Source organism: Chrysemys picta, chromosome 2 (assembly GCF_011386835.1).
Source record: "Chrysemys picta bellii isolate R12L10 chromosome 2, ASM1138683v2, whole genome shotgun sequence".
Taxonomy (NCBI): domain Eukaryota; kingdom Metazoa; phylum Chordata; order Testudines; family Emydidae; genus Chrysemys; species Chrysemys picta.
Genome location: NC_088792.1, coordinates 184,810,922 through 184,831,139, shown reverse-complemented (window position 1 = coordinate 184,831,139; position 20,218 = coordinate 184,810,922). Strand labels below are relative to the sequence as shown.

At 41.2% G+C, this 20,218-nt stretch overlaps 1 protein-coding gene across 13 annotated transcripts in view; it reads right to left on the bottom strand.

The window, feature by feature from the left end:
• CDKAL1 (CDK5 regulatory subunit associated protein 1 like 1) overlaps nucleotides 1–20,218 on the bottom strand; it is a 790,609-nt gene that overhangs the window by 167,593 nt on the left and 602,798 nt on the right. For all 13 annotated transcript variants that reach the window (XR_010597970.1, XR_010597971.1, XR_010597972.1 and 10 more), the window contains 2 exons: nucleotides 19,343–19,426; nucleotides 15,104–15,268 (listed from right to left, as the gene is read on the bottom strand). Coding sequence is in view for 10 of the 13 variants with exons in the window: in XM_005281387.4 (XP_005281444.1) it covers nucleotides 15,104–15,268; nucleotides 19,343–19,426 (249 nt within the window). In the remaining 3 variants the exon portion in view is untranslated. The remainder of the gene's footprint in view (nucleotides 1–15,103; nucleotides 15,269–19,342; nucleotides 19,427–20,218) is intronic.

The following is a 20,218-nucleotide window of genomic DNA, read 5'->3' as shown; positions in this document are numbered from 1 at the left end:
TTACAATATCAGTTAGCTGTCTATTGATCATTTCATCAAATGACTTCAGGGTGTATTAGAATTAAGGAAGGAACACCCTAATTTGCTCCTAACATGGTTTGCTGACCTGTTTGAAATTAGATCTACTTTCAACAGTTTTAAATTAAGCTGTTTCTTAACCTCATGAATGCAATTTTCACTTGCTTTCAAAACTGGCTGCCAAACTAATAAATGGAGAAGAAAAATGCTTAAAGTACTTTTTAAGGGGCAGAACTTCAACGAATCAGCAGTATGTGTATAAAATACCCAGAACACCTGAATCTCCTGCTGACATTTTGTCTGTTAAGAGAGTAAGTTATGTAACCCTTTTAAACCTGTTTCCTTTCAAAAGGTCAATATGCTTTTTACGTGCTGCAGTGCTTAAGTGTTCATGTGAAGCCATTACTAAGATCAAAGCACTGGATGGATGAGGACAAGGTGGAAACACGATTCACATTTGTAGTTCCCATTACATATGCAATGAACATATAGAAGAATTTTAAAAAAGCGCAGTACTAGTTATAAGATCTTATTTTGGAGCTCCAACCAGTAGCGAGAAAGGAGAGGGTATGAATGTACACTATGAGTGGCACTGTAATATGAACATCTGCTGAATGTCCTTGGTCAATCTTTGTCTTTTCCCAGCACCAATCCCCATTCTTAGGAAAGGTATACATGTCAAATCCATACTGCCTTTCTCTGGCACAGATGGTTGGAAATAACTGACCTCTAAAAGGAGCAGTCAGAGTGAGAAAATTAGTGGCTGTTGCCTTTTTATTTTTAATGCTAAAAGCTAATTAACACTCGGTGAATGTATAAAATGGAATATTTAGTAGTAAAGTGCTATTGGGGGGAAAAAAACCTTTTACATTCTATCTCAAAAGTCTTCCAGTTAAAATTCATCCTGGAAAAAAAAATCCCTAAAATCACCCTTGCATGTCAGTAGGAGAGCTGAAGAATGTATTGTGAAACTGACGATACACTGCTATGTAATTTCTAATTTAGTATGTGTGAAGAAAAGGACAGACCCCACCCTCTGGCCCCGAGTGTTGTGCTGCAGCAGGCACAAGGCAGCTATGCCTCATGGGCATCTGAAGTGAAAATGTGAAAATACAATCGGCACTGAATTTGTGTAGGCTACAAAACTAAAAATGAGACACACACTCAGGCAACAGAAATAAAATGCAAAATTAGAAGTGACATTTATCCCTAAAGTCTTTCCTTGTGGTGGGAGGAAAAAACGACTGGTGTGTTCATATCCTTCCATATTCTGTAAATTGATCCACAGCTGAATCATCACCTCCAACTCATATTCTATTCCTATTAACTGCACGGGCAGCATAGGATTAAAATAATTACATAACCTGAACGGATTACATGCTGACATCCAGCCAAATAACATTATCCTCCAGGAAATAAAGAAGAAACCAACCAAAATGTACCCACTTTCATCTGAAACTGACTTGCCTTCAGTAGAGTCACAATCTCAGATCCTGAGGCTGCAGGACTTCCTCAAGTGAAGCCACTAGGAGAGAGGATCCCAAACTGTGGGGCATCCCCCACCAGGAGGACCCGGAGGAACATTCAGGAGGGTGTGGCTGGGGCCTGGGCTACTGGCCCCAGCCTCGGTCCCCTTGCTCCTGTCCACGTCCCCACTCCCCAAGCCGCATCCCTGCTCCCAGCTCAGGGGAGAGGGGTAAGGGAGAAGGAGGGGGGGAAGGGGACACTGAAAAGTCTGGGGACCACTGCACTAGGAGTTCTGAATGTATAAGACATGTAGGATCAGGGCACTACTCGAGAAAGAAAAGTTCTTGCCTCATACTTTAAAGCACAGTTCTACTCTGAAAATTATTATATAAAAATGGCCCCTTAACTATATGAACCTGCTACCACTTTTTATTCTTTTTAGCATTGCAGGACTTGTCAAGTTCTGAGGCAGTGAGACATTCTATTCCATCTTGTGCATGATCAAGAGAATTTTTAGCTAAATTCTGATGGCAAAATCTATTCTGTTGGTGATAAGTTAGCCAGAAAGACTCCATCTTGACTTTCAGATCCCAGACTGAGCTTTGCTGGACTTCCAATTCCAAAAAAACAAACAAGAAAAAGCAAAACCCAAAACACACCAACCTCATACTCCTTTCCTCCTCCCCAAGAGCAGCTAATCTAAAGGTCACTGAAAATCGATATATATAGAGCACCATGATGCCATTTTTACAAAGTCACTTTTCAGACTAGGACCACACTTTAACTTTCTCAGGCAACGTATTTTTCTAAATACCCATAGATGGCTTTGTTCCAGTATTTGGAAGACAAGAAGAAAAAAAGATTAATTAACAGGGATTTAACACCATAGAACATGACCTCTATTTATAATCAGCAGGGAACAAGAGTAACACATTAAATAAAGCTGATTAATACATGTAAAAGCAGTAACCAGCTGGATGCCTTGCACTGCACTAGATTGTGGTGCAGAAAGAGCGAGACAGCACAAGAGCAAATGAGCAAACAGAAGAATGTTATTTACCACTCAATGCAAACATTTTTGAATATTGTATCGATTTTTAGTAAATATAATGTAACTCACTGAATAACCATTTTATACAGCAAGAAAAGAAATTTCCCTTTTATTTATTTTTTTAAGTTGTGCTGAAAACCAACCATTCTTGGGCAGTGAGACATGTAAAGAAATTTTTGCCAAATTTAAGTCTAATGCGGCAACAGTGATATATTTTTCTTGGAGTCCGAACCGGCAGTTTGTAACCTATCCAAGCTGATAAAATTAACAGATTTGAGTGCTAGTCGCAGCCAAAGAATATCAGACTTGGAGGGAAAAGGGAATGGAGAAAAGAAGTTCAGAGTCAGTAGAGATGAGTGGGAAATGAAACTCCTCATTCATTATAGGTGAGCAGCTTTGCTTAGCTCTATAGCAATGGGGTCTATCAAATTTCTCATCAGCTTTTTGAACAATCTATTCTACCATAGTCACAAGCAAACTTCATTAATGTGGAGTTAAGTTTCCAATAATCTATTATGGGAATGTGATATTTACTCATAAAACAAACTTTTGAAAGCCTGCATATTCCAAACTAAGGTTCCGCTTTATAAAAAAAATTCTCACAACATAATGAAATGTAAGCACACAGTTGGGTGACCCAAACAACCTTTTATGCTACATTTGTAGTACTAGCTTGCGCACAACCAGAAATTTCAAGATAATATTATATATCCATTATAGATCCTGTGAACAGATAATTATTTGGCTTCCAGGACTACATCCCTCGCTGCTTGTCCAATTTAAAATGTTACCAATTACTGGGAACAATCAGACCAAATTAATAGACCTCAGTTAGCATCCACAAAAGGAGAGAAAATGAGGAACAGAAAGTTAAAAAGAAGAAAAAACCCTCACAGGGATAAATTACCCACCCATCTTCTCTGCAAGATTAAAACCCATGTTAGACTACAATCTTAAAAAAATCTATTTACGATTGGTAGGATTTATACCTTCTCAACTATTTTTAAAATTAAGCTGTCTTTTCTTTCTACATATTGTATTCCTCCACTTAGGGCTAAGGGGTACTGTCTCTGATTTGTCCTTTCTGTTTTCCTTTTATCCATCTCCCTCACCTTCCTATCCCTCTCTCCAGCTATTAGTTGAGGGGTCCCTTCCTGCCACAAAAAAAGGAAAGCAACTCAATCTGCTTTATTTATTATTTTATTTATTTACTCATAAATAAACAAATCAAAGACAACATAGAAATGGATTCCTCTAGCTCCTTCCACACCTTACAACACGCTTTTCTGATTTATAATCCGACTGTGATGGGGTGGACTAGGCTCAAAGGCCCCCTGCTGAAGGCCTCAGGGTTCTGCCACACCCATCCCAGGGAAGGAGCAGTGGAGAGGTCCTGCAAGCAGGCTAGAGTGGCTGCTGGGAAAGCAGCCAATCAGGGCACAGAAGGGCCATATAAAAGGAGCTGCAGAGGACTAGTCAGTTGGTGTTTGGAGCAGGAGAAGAAAGGACTGCAGGCCTGGCTACCTGGAAGAGCAGCAGGGCTACAGATGGTTTGCTAGCAGTGACTGGGGGAGCACTGAGGGAGCTCCTGGCTGGTTACTGGGACTGAGTAGGGACTGAGCCTGGGAATGGCTGTAGGAAGATAGTGTCTCTAGGGAGGAAGCCCTGGGAATACAACCTCATACCAGAGCTGGATTACTTAAAGACTAAAGCCCAGGGGAGGCTAGAGAGAGACAGGCCCCAGTGGACTGTATACCCCGGAAGGGGGTTGTGTGGGTTAACATACAGATAGAGTGATGCGGCTGGAATGCTGTGTCACTGACAAACTGGCCTGAGAACCACCAAAAGGGGTCACCAGAACTAAAGACCGCAGACACGCCTAGCCAGAAGGGGGCACTCGTGAGATGTGGGTGCCAACCCTTTTACACTGACATATATAACAGAAAGGTCTTTGCTGTAGGATTTCTTTTAGATGCACTCTCTATTTATTCAGGTAAGCCTCAGTTTTACCAGGTTCCATGTGCTCTTAGGCTTCCATCTCTGACCATGGCTATTTTCTTCCAAATCTTCCTGATCAGATTCTATCCTCAGGTCCTTCAGAGATCTGTCTCCTTGATGCTACATAAGAAAATGCTGTGTTTTTGTAGAAATAAAGCATGGCATAAAGGGGAAGCCCCCTCTCCCCAATGATTTCCTATAGTAGCCCTAGAGTCCTAACTTAGTTCCTTCCTTTTCTTCAAGGTGAGGTAAGAGAGGTCCTGATAAAATGTTATATTTTTGCCCATGGACAGTGAAATGGGTCCACTCTGTTTCTGACAATCTTCAGTGGAGGTAGAGTTTTGTGAGCTCTATCGATTAGTATAAGAGAATTCTCATCCTTTCTTCTCTCTCTATATAGGGTTTCTACAGATTATTTTAGATTCTCCATCTTTGTTCTCTGGGACTCTTTTGATCCTTAATTTGTTTTCTTCTTTTTTCTCTTTAAATCATCAATATTTAGTTCTAGGTACTGTTTCCCATTTTCAACTGTTTCAAAACTTTTCTCTGTTACAAAAATGATATCTGACCAGATTCTATTTCAGTTTCCTGGTCAGACAGTTCTTGCATGTCTCTTTTCAAGGCCTTGTGTACATTTAAAAAGGTTTGTCAGTATAGACATACTCCTAGAATTATACACCCTTAATAGAGGTGCAGCTCATGGCACCAAAACAGTTCTTTTTCAAGTATAGCTTATACCAGTTCCTTGAGTGAAATATGTTATTCCAGGAAAAGGGCTTTTTTGCTGGCATAACTGTATCTACACTAGGGCTTTTGCTGGCATAGCAATGTCAGTCAGGGTGTGATTTCCCCCCCCCGCACACTCCTAACCTATGCCAGTAAAACTTTCTAGTATAGACCAACCCTAAGTCCTTGAAGGAAGTCTCCAGTTCAGATTTTAGAGATCTATTTATTTCATTTCTGCTTTAAATCACTTTAGTAGAGAGTGTATTTTTTTCCATCTCCATATTATTTTGCCTGTGAGGCAGCACTTTCTCCCTAAAATCAGAAACTCCCCTTTAAGCAATGCTTTGTTGATTGTTCTTTTTGGCAGCCTATAAACAAGGCTTTTCTGTTTGCTGACAGCAGAGATCAGATTTAGTTAAGTTTAAGGGTCACCTTTTGCTAGTGACTAGAAAAAACATCTCTGCTGACTGTGAGAGTGAAGCTCTTCTAGAGTTTAGAGAGACAGCCTGAGGTGAAATGTCACCAGATCCCATGAAAGAAACAGACAAAGACAGATTGACTGACTGATCAACCACTGGGGAGGCTCATTCCCCGGGTCTCTCTTCTGGCTGCTGCTCGCTTCTCCCAAAGATCCCTTTTTATTTTTAAAAGTCTTAACCTAGGGAACAAGCTGAGAATTATGAAATGAGAAACGTTATAAATATGGCAAAACTAGTTCACACAAAGGGTAATAAAACATGTGGAACAAGTTACCATAGACAGCAATTGAAACAGTGTATAAATTAGCAGACTGAAGAGATATCTAAATCTATATCAAGAGGAAGGGGAACTGAGGCATATTGAGAAAACCAGAGTTATGATAAACCCAAAATCAGCATGCTTATACATTCAGATAATTTCTACAGAAAAAGACTTTTTTTCTTTCTACATTTTGTCATATGATGAAACTTTCCCACCAAAGGGATCTCAGGCTCAGCGGATCTGGGTATAGTGATACATTCAACTATGACTGACAGCCTTGCCCTTAACTTCTCCCTGAGACCATTAACACTGTTCTTTACAATTATAAATTCCTCAGCTTGCAGCTTAACTGTTTCACTTGTCCTCCTCATGACACAGAGCTTGTGTAAACAAATGGAATCATTTTGTAGTGCCTAAGTCTTAACTCATCCCATTTGAATTTCTAACAACAGAGCAATTCTCTTGCAGGTACTTGTTTTCTTACGGGTGCTCTGGTTTAGGTTAATCCTTAAGTAGGAACCTTGTATGTTCCTTTGGTTTTTTTTATGCTGAAAAGCCCCTAGAGAGTGTAAGCAGGCTGACAGATCTATGACAAGATTTAACCCATACTTACTTAATGCAATTTAATGACGCACATGAAATGTTACTTAAAAAGTAAATAAAATTTGGACCATTGTCATACAGTTATGATGCTTATTGCTGATAGTTATTTTATTTATTAAGCATTGACAGTAAACTCAGTATGCACAGCAATAACATGGGCAACAATTCAGCAAAGCATTTAAGGACATGGTTAGGTCAACCTCTATTCTTCACGTCATTTAAGCACATGGCTATGCTTGCTTAAGTGCTCTTTTGAATAAGGACGCACATTAAATGCGTAAGTAAGTGCTTTGCTGAATCAGGTCCTATGTACCTACATGTAGGCATATCATGTCTATAGCTTTACATCATATTTTTATCTTTTATGAAACTCAACAGACCTAATCACTAATTGTAGAATTAAGATACACATTTTCATTATCTGACTTAAAAAAAAAAAAAAAAAAAAAGATTGCAGGCAATAATTCATGACAAGTTTGCTTGGATCTAGAAAACAATTTACAACATTTTTTTTAAATGCCCAAAGCATGTAGACATTTTGCTAGATTTATTAGGACCCTGATTCAGCAAAGCCCTTAAGCATATGCTTAAGTCCCATTGATTTTAACTCGATTTAGGCACTTGCTTATGGCCTTTGCTGAAATGGCACCTAAATCTGGCACAATGAGATATAAATTCCCATCATGGTTATATCCACTTCTGGCCAACTTTCTACTGCTGGACCAGAGAGTACACCAGTCTAAACCAGGAGAAATCTGGAAAGGATTTCATCATCATAGTTTACTTGTTTGAAACTAATCTTCCTATGAATCACTATAACTGTACACTTGTCAGTGGCTCTTACTGAAAATTCGACTTTTAAGGCAAAATTTTGGTCCAGATAAACAACAGCTGTGCAGTGCCTTAGAATACAACACATCTACTACAGTCCCTAGATCTGTTCACTTGGAGGTTGGGCATTCTTAAGTTCAGAGCCCTTGATTCGGAGGCTCACTTCCTCCCTTTTTCCAGCAGAGTCTGAGGTGGTTGAACTTCAGGGCATTTTGCCAGGCCCATCTATTCACTCAGGCTTTTTCTAAGAGGGTGGGATTTGACAGGGAGGGTAATTGTGAGAGGAAGCTTTTATTATCCTTAACCAAAATGTATTCAACTTATGTATACATGAGATGTATCTTTATACATTTTTTTAAAAAAGCAACAAAAACAGCTGGGTGAAATATTCCTTCAAACTTTGCTTATGAATTGGCAAAAATATTTACTAAATTAGGAACATTTTATGATAGTAAAATCTTTAGGAAAGTTTGTGTGAAATTTTTGCATTACCTCTTTGAAGTTTAAACATGGTTGATGGTGACTGGTCACAACTTACATGACACTGACTTTGGTTCCCTGATTGCCGGAGTTTCACCCGTTTGTCAAGTGGGGCAGCAGAAGCCATTTTGGCTAATTCTGCATTGTAGTTTGAGTGTTCTCTATGAGCTAATCATAGAAAACTGCTGGAGGTTATGCAGCAGGCAGGGAACGGGCTTCTATTTCTTCTTCCCATGAGAGCAGTCCAGCTCCACTCCAAACAGTTTCACACAGTCATCTATACTCTGCTCTGTTTGAGGTTTCTCCCATCATGCAATTTATATGCAGTTTTTCTGTGTTCAGGCTGGTTTGCAGCTTGCTTTTAGATGTAACTTTGCATTCTGAGGTTTTCAATTGTAAAAAAAATATTCTTTGTCATATTGTTTGCTCTTAATGTGTACAGTTTTGAAATATTCTTCTGTTTTTAGTAGAAAGAGGGAGTATTGCTGGAAACAATAAAATCTTTCAAAACAGTAATATTTTTGGTGACTATAACAGTGAACAGTGACTATAACACTAAATAATGCTTATGGTACACTATGGAGAACATATTCACTTTGCTACTGCACTGTAATATCCTTAACCATCAATCACCACTGTCATGGCCCTAAGTCAGCACTCCATCCTATTCAGCAAAGCACTATGCCCATGCTTAACTTTAAGGCATGTACTGAAGTCTCACTGACTTATTTGGGAGTTAAGCATATGCTTAAGTGCTTCACTGATATGGGACCTATATCCTTACTCACTCCTCTTGCTCCAGACTGCCTATATTTACATTTAAATTCAGATGATTCTTCAAATGGCTGCCATCTTGAAAACCTGCTCCATCCCAACAGACAGTGAAAGGATGAGAAGAGAAATTTGCAATGAGAGGACCACTGACAGAAGCAGAAGAGGGCCCAATACTGGTGACACTGTATGTAGATCTACTTCAAATCCCCTAGGTATCTCAGCTGCAAGATACTGGCTTCTAACTACAAGAGCTTCTGGCTGTCTAAGAGACAGTTATGCTGAGTGACAGCAGTCTGATGGCTCATAAAAGAACCATCTGGCAGCTGGTTACCATCTTACAGCTGCCAACTCCTTGGAACCTCAAAACTGGCTCAGCCTGTTTGTGTGTGGAAGGGGTTGGGCAGGGAGGAGGGAAGAGGGCTGTAAGTTTGAATTTTTGTACAAGCATCATTTAAAATTTCTCTTCCATCCTACATACTGTTAATTTGTTGTAACTGTGGAAAAGCTAATAAAAATGCATGAGTTTTGCATTTCCTCTTTCAAAAACTGGTACAGTCTAGTATAGCCAACTCACCTCATTTTATTGCAACTGTAGAGATTTTGAGGTGTTTTTTTATGTGTCTGATGAAAACATGATGAAAAGCTGTCCACCCATGAATTTTCTCTTATTCAATATGGTGATTATCTCCTATTACTGTCAATGGGGCTGAAGCCAGCAAGATGGCTGCCAGGTCCCTACAGTCTTGTTGCATGTGAAAGTGAGGCTGCCCTTAATAAAGTGAGCTACTACCTCCCACTGTTTTCACTGAGACTGAAGGCAAGCCACAGGCAAAATGACTGCCACAGGAGGCTAGACAGGACACAGGGAATTGTGAGGAGCAGAAGAGACACTGAAAGGTGGATGGGGAGGAAGGGCAGTGGGGAGGCAGATTCGGGGGAATAGGATAAAGTGGGATGTGGGGAGGAACGAAAAGACAGTTACCTTTTCTGTAACTGGTGTTCTTCGAGATGTGTTGCTCATGTCTATTCCACAATAGGTGTGCGTGCTCGCCACGTGCATTGGTGCCGGAAGTATTTTCCCTAGCAGTACCCGTAGGAAAGCGCCTCAGTGACCCCTGGAGTGGTGCCTCCATGGCGTGGTATAAGGGGCGTTGCACGCTCCCCCACCCTCAGTTCCTTCTTATCATACAACTCCAACACAGGGGAAGGAGGGAGGGATGTGGAATAGACATGAGCAACACATCTTGAAGCACAACAGTTATGGAAAAAGTAACTGTCTTTTCTTCTTCGAGTGATTGCTCATGTGTATTCCACAATAGGTAATTCCAAGCTATATCTGTTGGAGGTGGGTAGGTGTTAACAGACTCTCGCAACGGAGTACCCTGCTGAACCAGGCGGCATCCCTGATTTGGGAGACGACCGCACAGTGCAAAGTCAACGTGTGAACTGAAGACCACGTGGCAGCCTTGCAAATGTCCTGAATGGGGACATGGGCTAAAAAGGCAGCCGACGAGGCCTGCGCCCTAGTCAAGTGCGTCTTCACAATTGGTGGCGAAGGGATTCCTGCCAGGTCTTAACAGGTACGGATGCACGAAGTGATCCAGTTGGAGAGCCGCTGAGTGGAGATCGGCCGACCTTTCATGCGCTCGGCCAAGGTGATGAACAGTTGCGAGGACTTTCTGAACGTCTTAGTCCGCTCCAGGTAGAAAGCCAGAGCCCATCTCACATCCAGCGTGGAGACGGTGCTCCTCACTGGATGCATGGGGCTTGGGGCAGAGGACCGGCAGAAAAGTGTCCTGACCCATGTGATAGACGGAGACCACCTTCGGGAAGAACGAAGGGTGTGGGCGGAGCTGGACCTTATCCTTAAGAAACACCGTGTATGGGGGCTCGGAGGTGAGTTACGTCCCACCGACTCCTTCCTCGGAGGTCTGGAGAGGGAGGACGATGGTCCTTCTGAGGCTCCGGCCACCGAGCGAGCCCCCACTAGGGGCTGTGTTGGGGGCCACGGTCCCCACTGGTAACATTGGGCCAGCTAAAGGGCCCGGTGCCACTGTACCTGCTGTGGCACCAGCAGAGCCAGTTGTTTGGCTGGGCTGGAGGACTGGTACCGTTGGTAGCAGTTGCTCCGCAATCGGCTCTGACGGGCGGACCCACGACAGTGAGATGCTGGCAATCGATGCCCAGGGCTCCGGAGAGGGTGCCGTGGTGGGGTCCTGGAGCGGGACGCTGAACGGGAAAGACATCGACGTCTGTGCCATGACCGGCTGTGATAAACCCCTCTGAGACGATGTGACTTCTGCCTCAGTCCCATCGGTGTTCGCTCCTCGAGGTGGAGCGGTGCTGAGAGTCTCGGTTGGACTGAACCCAACCAGACAGTCTGGGGGGCATCAAGGGCGATGCACATGGACTTTACCCTGACCGGTCGCTGGGCGGAGAACGGTGTCGGGAATGTTCCCTCGACCAAGACCGGTACCGAGCCGGGGGCGACTGCAGAGATCACAGTGGCAGCTTGCCTCTGGAGTGCGGGGCCGACATCGGTGGTGCTCCTGGTACCGGCATGGACATAACATCCTGGGCTGCCTGCAGGGCCTCTGGCGTGGAGGGCATCCAGACATCCGGGGAGGCCTGCTCCGAATGGGCTGGACTACTCCGCTCGACTTGAGTCAGAGGCATAGAGGCCAGTGGGGATTGAGGACTGCCCGACATTGGTCTAGCCTCTGTCCTGGGTTTATTCTGGGCCATGGCAAAGAAGGCATCTTTCTAGCCTTCTTGGCATGCCCCATGGACGGGGAGCGGTGCCGACTAGTCGATGGCACCAAAGGGTCGCCACACACCGACACCGTGGTGCCTGGTGCCAACTTGGAGCGGTGCGCCGGAGCTGAGGTCATCGCCGACTCCATCAGAATAGCCTGGAGCCTAATGTCCCTTCTCTCTTGGTCCAAGGCTTAAACGACTTGCAAATCTTGCAGCAATCGCTGAGCAGTTCGTGTGCGGATCACTCAGTGGCATAGATTGCCTACAAGTGTCGCACGACTTAAAAAAAACAAAACTAACTAAATAACTAACTAACTATAGGTACCATACACTGAACGAACAAGCAGTTTTGGGGATGAGCTACAGCAAAGCTGGAACAGAGCAGTTCCGAAGCACCTTCACTGGCGGCAAGAAGGAACTGAGGGTTGGGGGAGCGCGCAGCGCCCCTTATACCGCGCCATGGAGGCACCACTCCAGGGGTCGCTGAGGTGCTCCCCTCCGGGTACTGCTAGGGGAAAAACTTCTGGCACTGGTGCACGAGGCAAGCATGCACACCTATTGTGGAATACATATGAGCAATCACTTGAAGAAGAAGAAAGGGTTGTGGCGGGGGGGGGGGGGGGTCCGGAGCAGGGAGAAGTAGAGCCAGCATGGGTGGGGTGCGAGGCCCAGTCTCGGGAGCCAAAAAAGTTTGGGTGGGAAGTCCTGCTTCTGGCAGAAGGCTAAACCAAGCCCACATTGTTTTTACTGTGACATTATCACTTATATGAATAAGTTTTTGCATTGAAACACTGTCAATTTTGGAATATTACAAGTACTTACAACACTTCTTTTAAAAAAATATTTAATTGAAGAGACATTACATAATACTGTGTGCCCCGAGGAGGCTGGTTACTGGTCAACTGCCCATTAGCCAACATTGATGAGTTATTTCATACTTACCTGTGAATGTCATCTGTTCTTTTATTGCAGTACTACATAAACATAAGCAGAAGCATATTTCTCTTCTGCTGTTGCATACAATGTACAATGTTCATTTTTGTCTAAGACCCCCTCCTGTCATACTCATCCACATGCTGTTCAGCTAAATTCAGAAAGCAGGAATGAATGTAAAGTTCTTTAATTTAAATACATAAATAAATAAATATATCTCTAATTCATCAACCCTAAAAAAATTATAAATTCTATATGTGAGTGTGAGTCATGATACATTAAGTAGGTCAGTGGTTCTCAAGCTATTTACCATCCCATCTTTCTTTTATCAAAGAAAATAAACTAGAAGGGGAGAGAATCAAAACAATAATAAGAAATGAATGGCTGTTCCTCTATCTTAGGGTCAAGGAAAGGGTAAGTGGAGTCTCCATGTCAGCAGCCAGAGAGAGCTATCCATATCTGTGTGCATTAAAGGCTGATTTTTCAACCAGAAATTAACACAGACTTTGGCAGAAAAGTAGAGGAGAGTTGAGACAAAAGATGCACTAAAAACATGGCCTGATTTAAAAAACAAAACAAAAAACCCTCATGATTTTGGGGGTCAATCTCATGATTTTTGATCTCTTGAGGTTGGCAGTACTGCAGAGCCCTGTTCCACTTCCAGAGGCAGAACCAGAATATATATTTTCCAAGATGTGTCCATCCCCCCAATCTGTTGTGTGCATACATATGAATATAACATATTATAAATGTAAAGAGCAACACACAATCAAACATACATCTCCCTGTTTTCTTTCCATAAGCCAAAGACATCAAAGATGGCTGCCATGCAGTTTTTGCACAAAAATTCTGAGCTAGAATTGGTTTTCTCAAGCTGATCTGTGGGGGAAAAAACTGTCCCTCAAATTTTTGCCAAACGTCCAACCCTAATAATAACTATTAAGAGTATCTTTTCTTCCAAGTAAAAGCAATAAAGGAAAAACAAACAAACACCAGAGTGCCATCCAATGTATTTCCTAGCAGAGTATGTAAAGAAAGTACCAGAATCATCTTCTGAGTATTAGAGAAACATCTGTTAGTGGGAAATGCTGAAACTAACTGCAGGAAGTATAAAATGACTGAAGCCTGGTTCAAAACCGTCAGATTTAGCTTTCCACTATTGAAGATGACACAGGTAGCTACAGTTCTAGGTCCTGCCGTCTTTTCTTAACATGTCCAATAAAGAAACTATAAGTAATACGACACCTTAAAGGAACAAACTCAATTAGCCAAAAAAGTTATGAAAGCCATTTAGGGTTTCATATCCCTGTTGTTGCCTTGCATTTGGACAGTACAGGCGCTGGTCAAATGGCAGTAGCACATCACTTGAGAACTTTGCACCTTGCCTGTATCTCCGCAGTTTTTTTGAAACCACCTGAATCATGTTGGTTCTAATAATTTTTTTCTCTCTCTTTTAACATATAAAATATCGGTCAGCATTCAAGTCTGCTCATTCCCATGCTACAAACTTTTGGCAGCACACACTCAGCTTAATGACAGCTCTGGTTCTGTTCCAGTGGATTATTTTTAAAAAACGTGATGAAAAAACCAGCTGTGTTTAAGTAGTTAAGTCCAATCAGACACTTTGAGATTTTGGCTGCTTACTCCCTTAACAGTCCTATGCCAGGCCAAAAACCAAAACCCCAACACACACACACACACACACACACACACACACAGTGCAGTTATTACTTATGTTTCATGATGTGTCAAAAACATTACTGCACGTACAGATTTATTACACTGTTGTACTGTGTTTCCACAGCCAAACCTCTTCAAGATATCATTCTAACTTATCTGAGCATTAGTCCACGTGTCCAATTTAAAACAACCATCTCACACTGTAACAATGACTGAAATGTTTTTTCTTATTAATAATTGTCTACAATTTACTGTAAAAAGGAAAAAGCAGCAAGGTGACTAAATAAATTGTCAGGTATCTTTCTTCCATACACTAAACTAGTGCTACATATAGTTTTGGAGCTCCTAACAATTCTGCTGGAGAAAGGACATCAAATGATGCCTAGAAATGTGATACACATTCTCATTTCACACTCCATCAGCTTTTACAACAGGAGCTCCATGACATGTAAGAGAACACTTGGTAAACTGCCATATTTGCCAAGGTATAAAATACAGGATAAAGTTACTTTTAAAAAAAGAAAAAAAAGTTTTATGTTCTCTGCATGACTAAATCAGCTGTCTAGCTTCGACCAAATATGTTAGAAATATACAATACTTCTCTCCACTGGTGGAATCTGAACCTCTGGAAAGATGTACATTGAGGTATTTTAATACAGGCTTAAAATTAATGTATTCTATATTACAAATATTTTGGTAAAGAAAAATATACAACTCTTTCCTAAAGTTTACTAGGTTAGAGATATACTAGATTATATAAATCACTGGTGTTGAATCTTTTCCCTGCTAATAATTTCTTTCCTCATGTTACATCCTGAAACAAGAAACAAGTTTATTATTGTCTTTACGGGCAAAAAAAAAAAAAACTATGGGCATTAGCAAAAACATCTTTTAAATTCAGATTTCAAACTGTCAGAAGATTAAAACTTCATACATACATAAAAAGGGAACTATAAATGAAAACAGAAACAGAGCCTGGAATCATTATTCTTGAACAGCTGCTGTTTTACTGGTGTAGTAAAGCAGAAAATGTCTTTTACTCACCTCTGTTATACCGGAAACCTCTCCTTTTGCTAGCGGTCTGGTGATGGATGGAGTGAACACATTGGCATCTGACACTGGCCGCCCCTTCATAAAATGTTTCCCTGCTTCATAAATGTCCACTTCTACCATTTTACCCATGAATTCAGGATCCTTTGGCACGAGAACCTTTAAAAGAAATTGTTCAGATGGTACAGACATTTCCTATGTTGAATGTCTTAGGACTCAAGTCACCACAGATTTCATTCAGAAAGCAGAATTTTGGTGAAAGATCAGTGTGAAACCTGAAAAACTCAAATCTCATTCACCTGCATGCTCTACTTCCCCCTAAAAAACATCTCTGTTTGGTAATATCTCCCATTTGTACTCCCAAAGAGCTATTCAGCATTAGGTCTGCTCTTTTTAACTATGCTTAACTGCCTGAGTAATACCTTTGGCAGACAAAAGAGGTGGGTGTGAGCTGCAAAATTTAGATCAGGAATCAAATCCAAACACCTCCGAAGGTTACTTGCCCAAGTTAACTCTACTAGAAGTCTCTAACACTTTCTGTTTTCATCTCTGTAATTACATGATAACCTACTGGTTCTTCAGCTGTAAGATCTTCATGGCATAAACAATGTCCATATGTTTATACAGAGCCTCACCCGTATCTTGATTGTGGCCTCTTGGGGTACGCCTACACTTCAACGTAAGCCCAGGGTTTGCACTCAGGCTCAGGCTTACCCCCCCCTTCCATCTTCACACAAATTGCACTAACTCAGGGCTCAGACCCAGGTTCCCAGGACCCCATGGAGGTGGAGGGTCTGAGCTTCAGTCAAGCCAGGACCCAGCAGTCAAGCCCTCTTGCTTTGCAGTGTAGGCGTAGCCCCACTGGACTCATGCTCTGCAAGTCTGCCAAAAGAATTCCACAATCCCCTGGGTCAACTTTCTTTGTCCTCTGGACAGTCAAGTTTGGTGGACAATCAAGTTTTCCCACAAAGGGCTAGAGCAGCCACATTTTGGGAGGGTGCTAGAAAGTTTCAGATATGGGTGATTGGATTCGGGCCTACATAATCCAGTGTAGACTCTGGAGCCCCAGGCTCCTGAGTTCAGCAGCTCCTAACCTGGGTTACAAATGTGTATAGACACTCAAGCCCTAGGTTAAGAAACTCAGGGCCTGCAAGTTTGAGTTCTACTAACCTTGGGCTTACACTGCAGTGTAGACATCCCATGATTCTTTTCTTAAGAGTCTTTAGTGAGGGACCTTGTCAAAGGCTTTCTGAAAGTCCAAATACACTATATCCATTGGATCACCCTTGTCCACATGTTTGTTGACCCCTCAAAGAATATTAACAGATTGGTGAGGCATGATTTCAAAAGCCATCATGATGACTCTTCCCCAACATATCGTGTTTATCTATGAGTATGATAATTCTGCTTTTTACTATAGTTTCAACCAATTTGCCTGGTACTGAAGTTAGACTTATGGGCCTATAATTACCAGGATTGCCTCTGTAGCCTTTTTTATTTAAAAAAAATTGCCATCAATTAGTTATTCACCAGTCATCTGGTACAGAGGCGGATTTAAGTGATAAGTTACATACCACAATTCGTAATTCTGCAATTTCAGTTTTGAGTTCCTTCAGAACTCTTGGGTGAATACCATCTAGTCTGGTGACTTATTACTGTTTAATTTATCAATTTGTTCCAAAACCTCCTCTATTGACACCTGAATCTGGGTCATTTCCTCAGAAATGTCACATAATAAGACTGGCTCAGGTGTGAGAATTTCCCTCACATCATCTGCAGTGAAAACTGAATCAAAGAATTCATTTAGCTTCTCTACAATGGCCTGGTCTTTCTTGAGTACTTCTGTAGCACCTCAATCATCCAGTGACCCCACTGATTGTTTGGCAGGCTTCCTGCTTCTTATGTATTTAAAAATGATGTGTGTACATAGTGTGTATTGAGAATTATGGATATATACTGGACTTATGACTAAAGTGTATTTAAACCAGGCATATCAAGGGGAGTTAGTAAACAGGTCTGCCCTAAATCTAGGTATACAAAGCTATTAAGCCAGGAGTCGGCAACCTTTCCGAAGTGGTGTGCCGAGTCTTCATTTATTCACTCTAATTTAAGGTTTTGCGTGCCAGTAATACGTTTTAACGTTTTTAGAAGGTCTCTTTCTATAAGTCTATAATATATAACTAAACTATTGTTGTATACAGTAAATAAGGTTTTTAAGATGTTTAAGAAGCTTTATTTAAAATTAAATTAAAATGCAGAACTCCCCAGACCGGTGGCCAAGACCCAGGCAGTGTGAGTGCCACTGAAAATCACTTGCGTGCCGCCTTTGGCACGCATGCTATAGGTTGCCTACCCCTTTATTAATCTAACAAGTGGGAGAGGAGACAGCTTTCAAAACGGAAAAGAAACTTTCTCTGGGCTATAAAAACAGAGGGTCTGAACTTTAAGTCATAAGCAATTGAATCAACTAATTGTATACAATATAACTGTATTATAAAAGCATATTCTATGAAAGCCCGTGACAAACTGATATTATTGTAAAATGTATGTATTAACACTACATAAGGAATTACATTGATTACATTGATTATTAGGCTTTTGTATCCAAACAAAGGAAGAAAAAGGTGTCTCTCATACAGGAGGGAATGGCAAAGCTATTTACCAGTCTTCTATGTGCATTAAGCATGGTGGAATCAAAACTATGGAAGTCCATTTACAAACAAGGGGATGGGAATCCCGCACAAAGGAAACAGCAGCATGAGGTCATCCTGCCTCTTGCAAAAAGGTAATTGAACTTTGGAAGATATGAGAAAGACAGAAGCCATCTTTGGTATCCATCATTAGACAGACACAAGGGAACAGAGTTCTTGCAAGCTGAGAAAGATGGATAATTCAACTAAGGGGGGACTGAAGTCTATGGAAACTGAATGAGAAACTTTCTTAGGCAAAGATCTTTCACCTATGAAGGTAAGAGAAACCAGTCCCTTATGCTTCTGTGGAAGGTCCTGACTGAAAGAAAGTTACCCATGGGTGGCCAAAAGGAAGATTGGCAAGAAATCTACCTTGAATAAAGACTGCAGCTTGTTAAGTCAAGTCTTAGCCACTAGAAAGCATTTTACTTGTATCTCTATCTTCTTTCCTTATATTCGAACACCTATATTTTGTTATTGAATGTGTTTTATTTTTACTATAAACCATCTCAGTGCTGTGCTTGAAGGGAAGGTTGTATTACCCCCCCCTTAAGTTAATAAGCTGTAATGTGCTTTTGTCTCTTTGAAGCAGCAATGAACCTTATTATTTCTCTGAATGGTCCAAGTGAGGGCTGGACACTTCAGGACACATGGTTTTGGGGAAATTCAGGACTGGGAGTGTGTTAGGATCAGCCTGCTGGTTGTAAGCAAGGCTGGTGAAAATCAGTGGGGCTGTAGACAGGCTGCTAGGGTTAGAGCTGCAAGCCAGGGCTATCTAGTACACAGACACTCAGGGTGTGACCTGCATGCTGATAGGCTTGCTGTGAGAATCCCAGGCTGGGAGCTACAGCAGCAAAGCACTGTAAGGCACCCAAGGTCAAGTGGTGACACAATGCTGAAAGAGATCTACCATACACTATGCAGAAAATTAGACAGATGCTTGCAACGTTATATGGCAGTAAAAGAAAGGAATACTAGCTTAGTTTTTGGGGAAAAAAAAGTTAAGTGAAATACAGACAATTGCAAGAAAACTAAATTAACCCTTAATGTCTGGGGGCAAATTATCTGCCATGGTAATTGTAGTTCAGAAGGATTGTGTTCTACGTGGAAGGATTTCATTTGCAAACAAATACTTAAAAACAAATTGCATATATTTAAGATTGAAGTGCTATGAGGCTAAACATGAGAGGCAAAAGCTCCTTCTGAATCAAGATCTTTCTTGCCTTTTTTCTATTCTTCTTTAACAAAGACTTTGCCAAATTGCAGTGTCCAGAAGTGCTATCTGAAAGTTTACTGAAAATCACAAATATCCATTACGTATTTTTTAATTCATTTATGGTATTTTCACAGCTACAAAACACCACGATGCAGAATCTCCCATTAATGAGTCTAGAGAGTTGTACCCCTCTTGGCGGGCAACATTTTTTCCTTTGCCTGTCTTTTGAACTGTAGCACTTTTACTGTTGGCCTTGTTTAGGGAGATTACCAGAAAGTAAAAAGAAAATTATTGAGATTTTAATTTTGTATATTTATTTTACTGTACCTGCTCGTAGAATTGATTGTGAGCAACATAAAACTGGGAATCAAAAGATTCTTCTGTTACCAGAACTCTCTGTCTCTCACCAACCTGGAAAATAGAAAGGTAAAGAGATGAGTCTGAGAGTAAAACCCATAAAATACTACCTGAGGGAGGATGCCTACAGAAACTTCCTTTTGAATTTAACAGAATGCCTTTGGCTAAATTAGCAGCTAAAACAAGAAAATAAAATAAATTAAACTGCCTGTAAGATAATATTGACCATTTGATTACATGAAATTAACATAGTTTGAAATTGCATGGTGTAATATACACGTTGTTCAAATGTGAAACTTCAACGCAAAAAGTCAATCTGATTTTTTCACTCATTATGAATAGGGTGTCAGAAATCAAAATATTTTAGACATACACCTTTGTCCACAACCCCACAAAAGCAAACAAAGCCCCAGCATCTTTCTGTATTATTTGCAATAATTTGTAAAAATGAGCTAGACACAGGCTGCTGCCAGATCCAAATTTGTTGAAATTTCACAATGATACAATGAAATAGTAATAACCATCTGTGAGTGATGAGGAACTGTGATGCTGTGGAAAACCTCCAGATATAGAAGGATAAAACAAGTCCATTCACCTTTCACATTTTTCAGAACACTTTAACCACATTTTCTACCCAAGACAGTGTGTAAACAAAAATGGTTTATTCCTTCACAGACCATCTTCCTCCTCCCTCCGCAGCGATATCACAATGCTGTATTTGTGACATCATATTTGTTCCCATGGCAACAGGTGTAGTCATCACAGTTTTTCACTCCTGGATTAAGAAGACTGACTATGAGGAGGAAATCTTTTAACAAAACACACAGATTCAATAACATTCAAGGG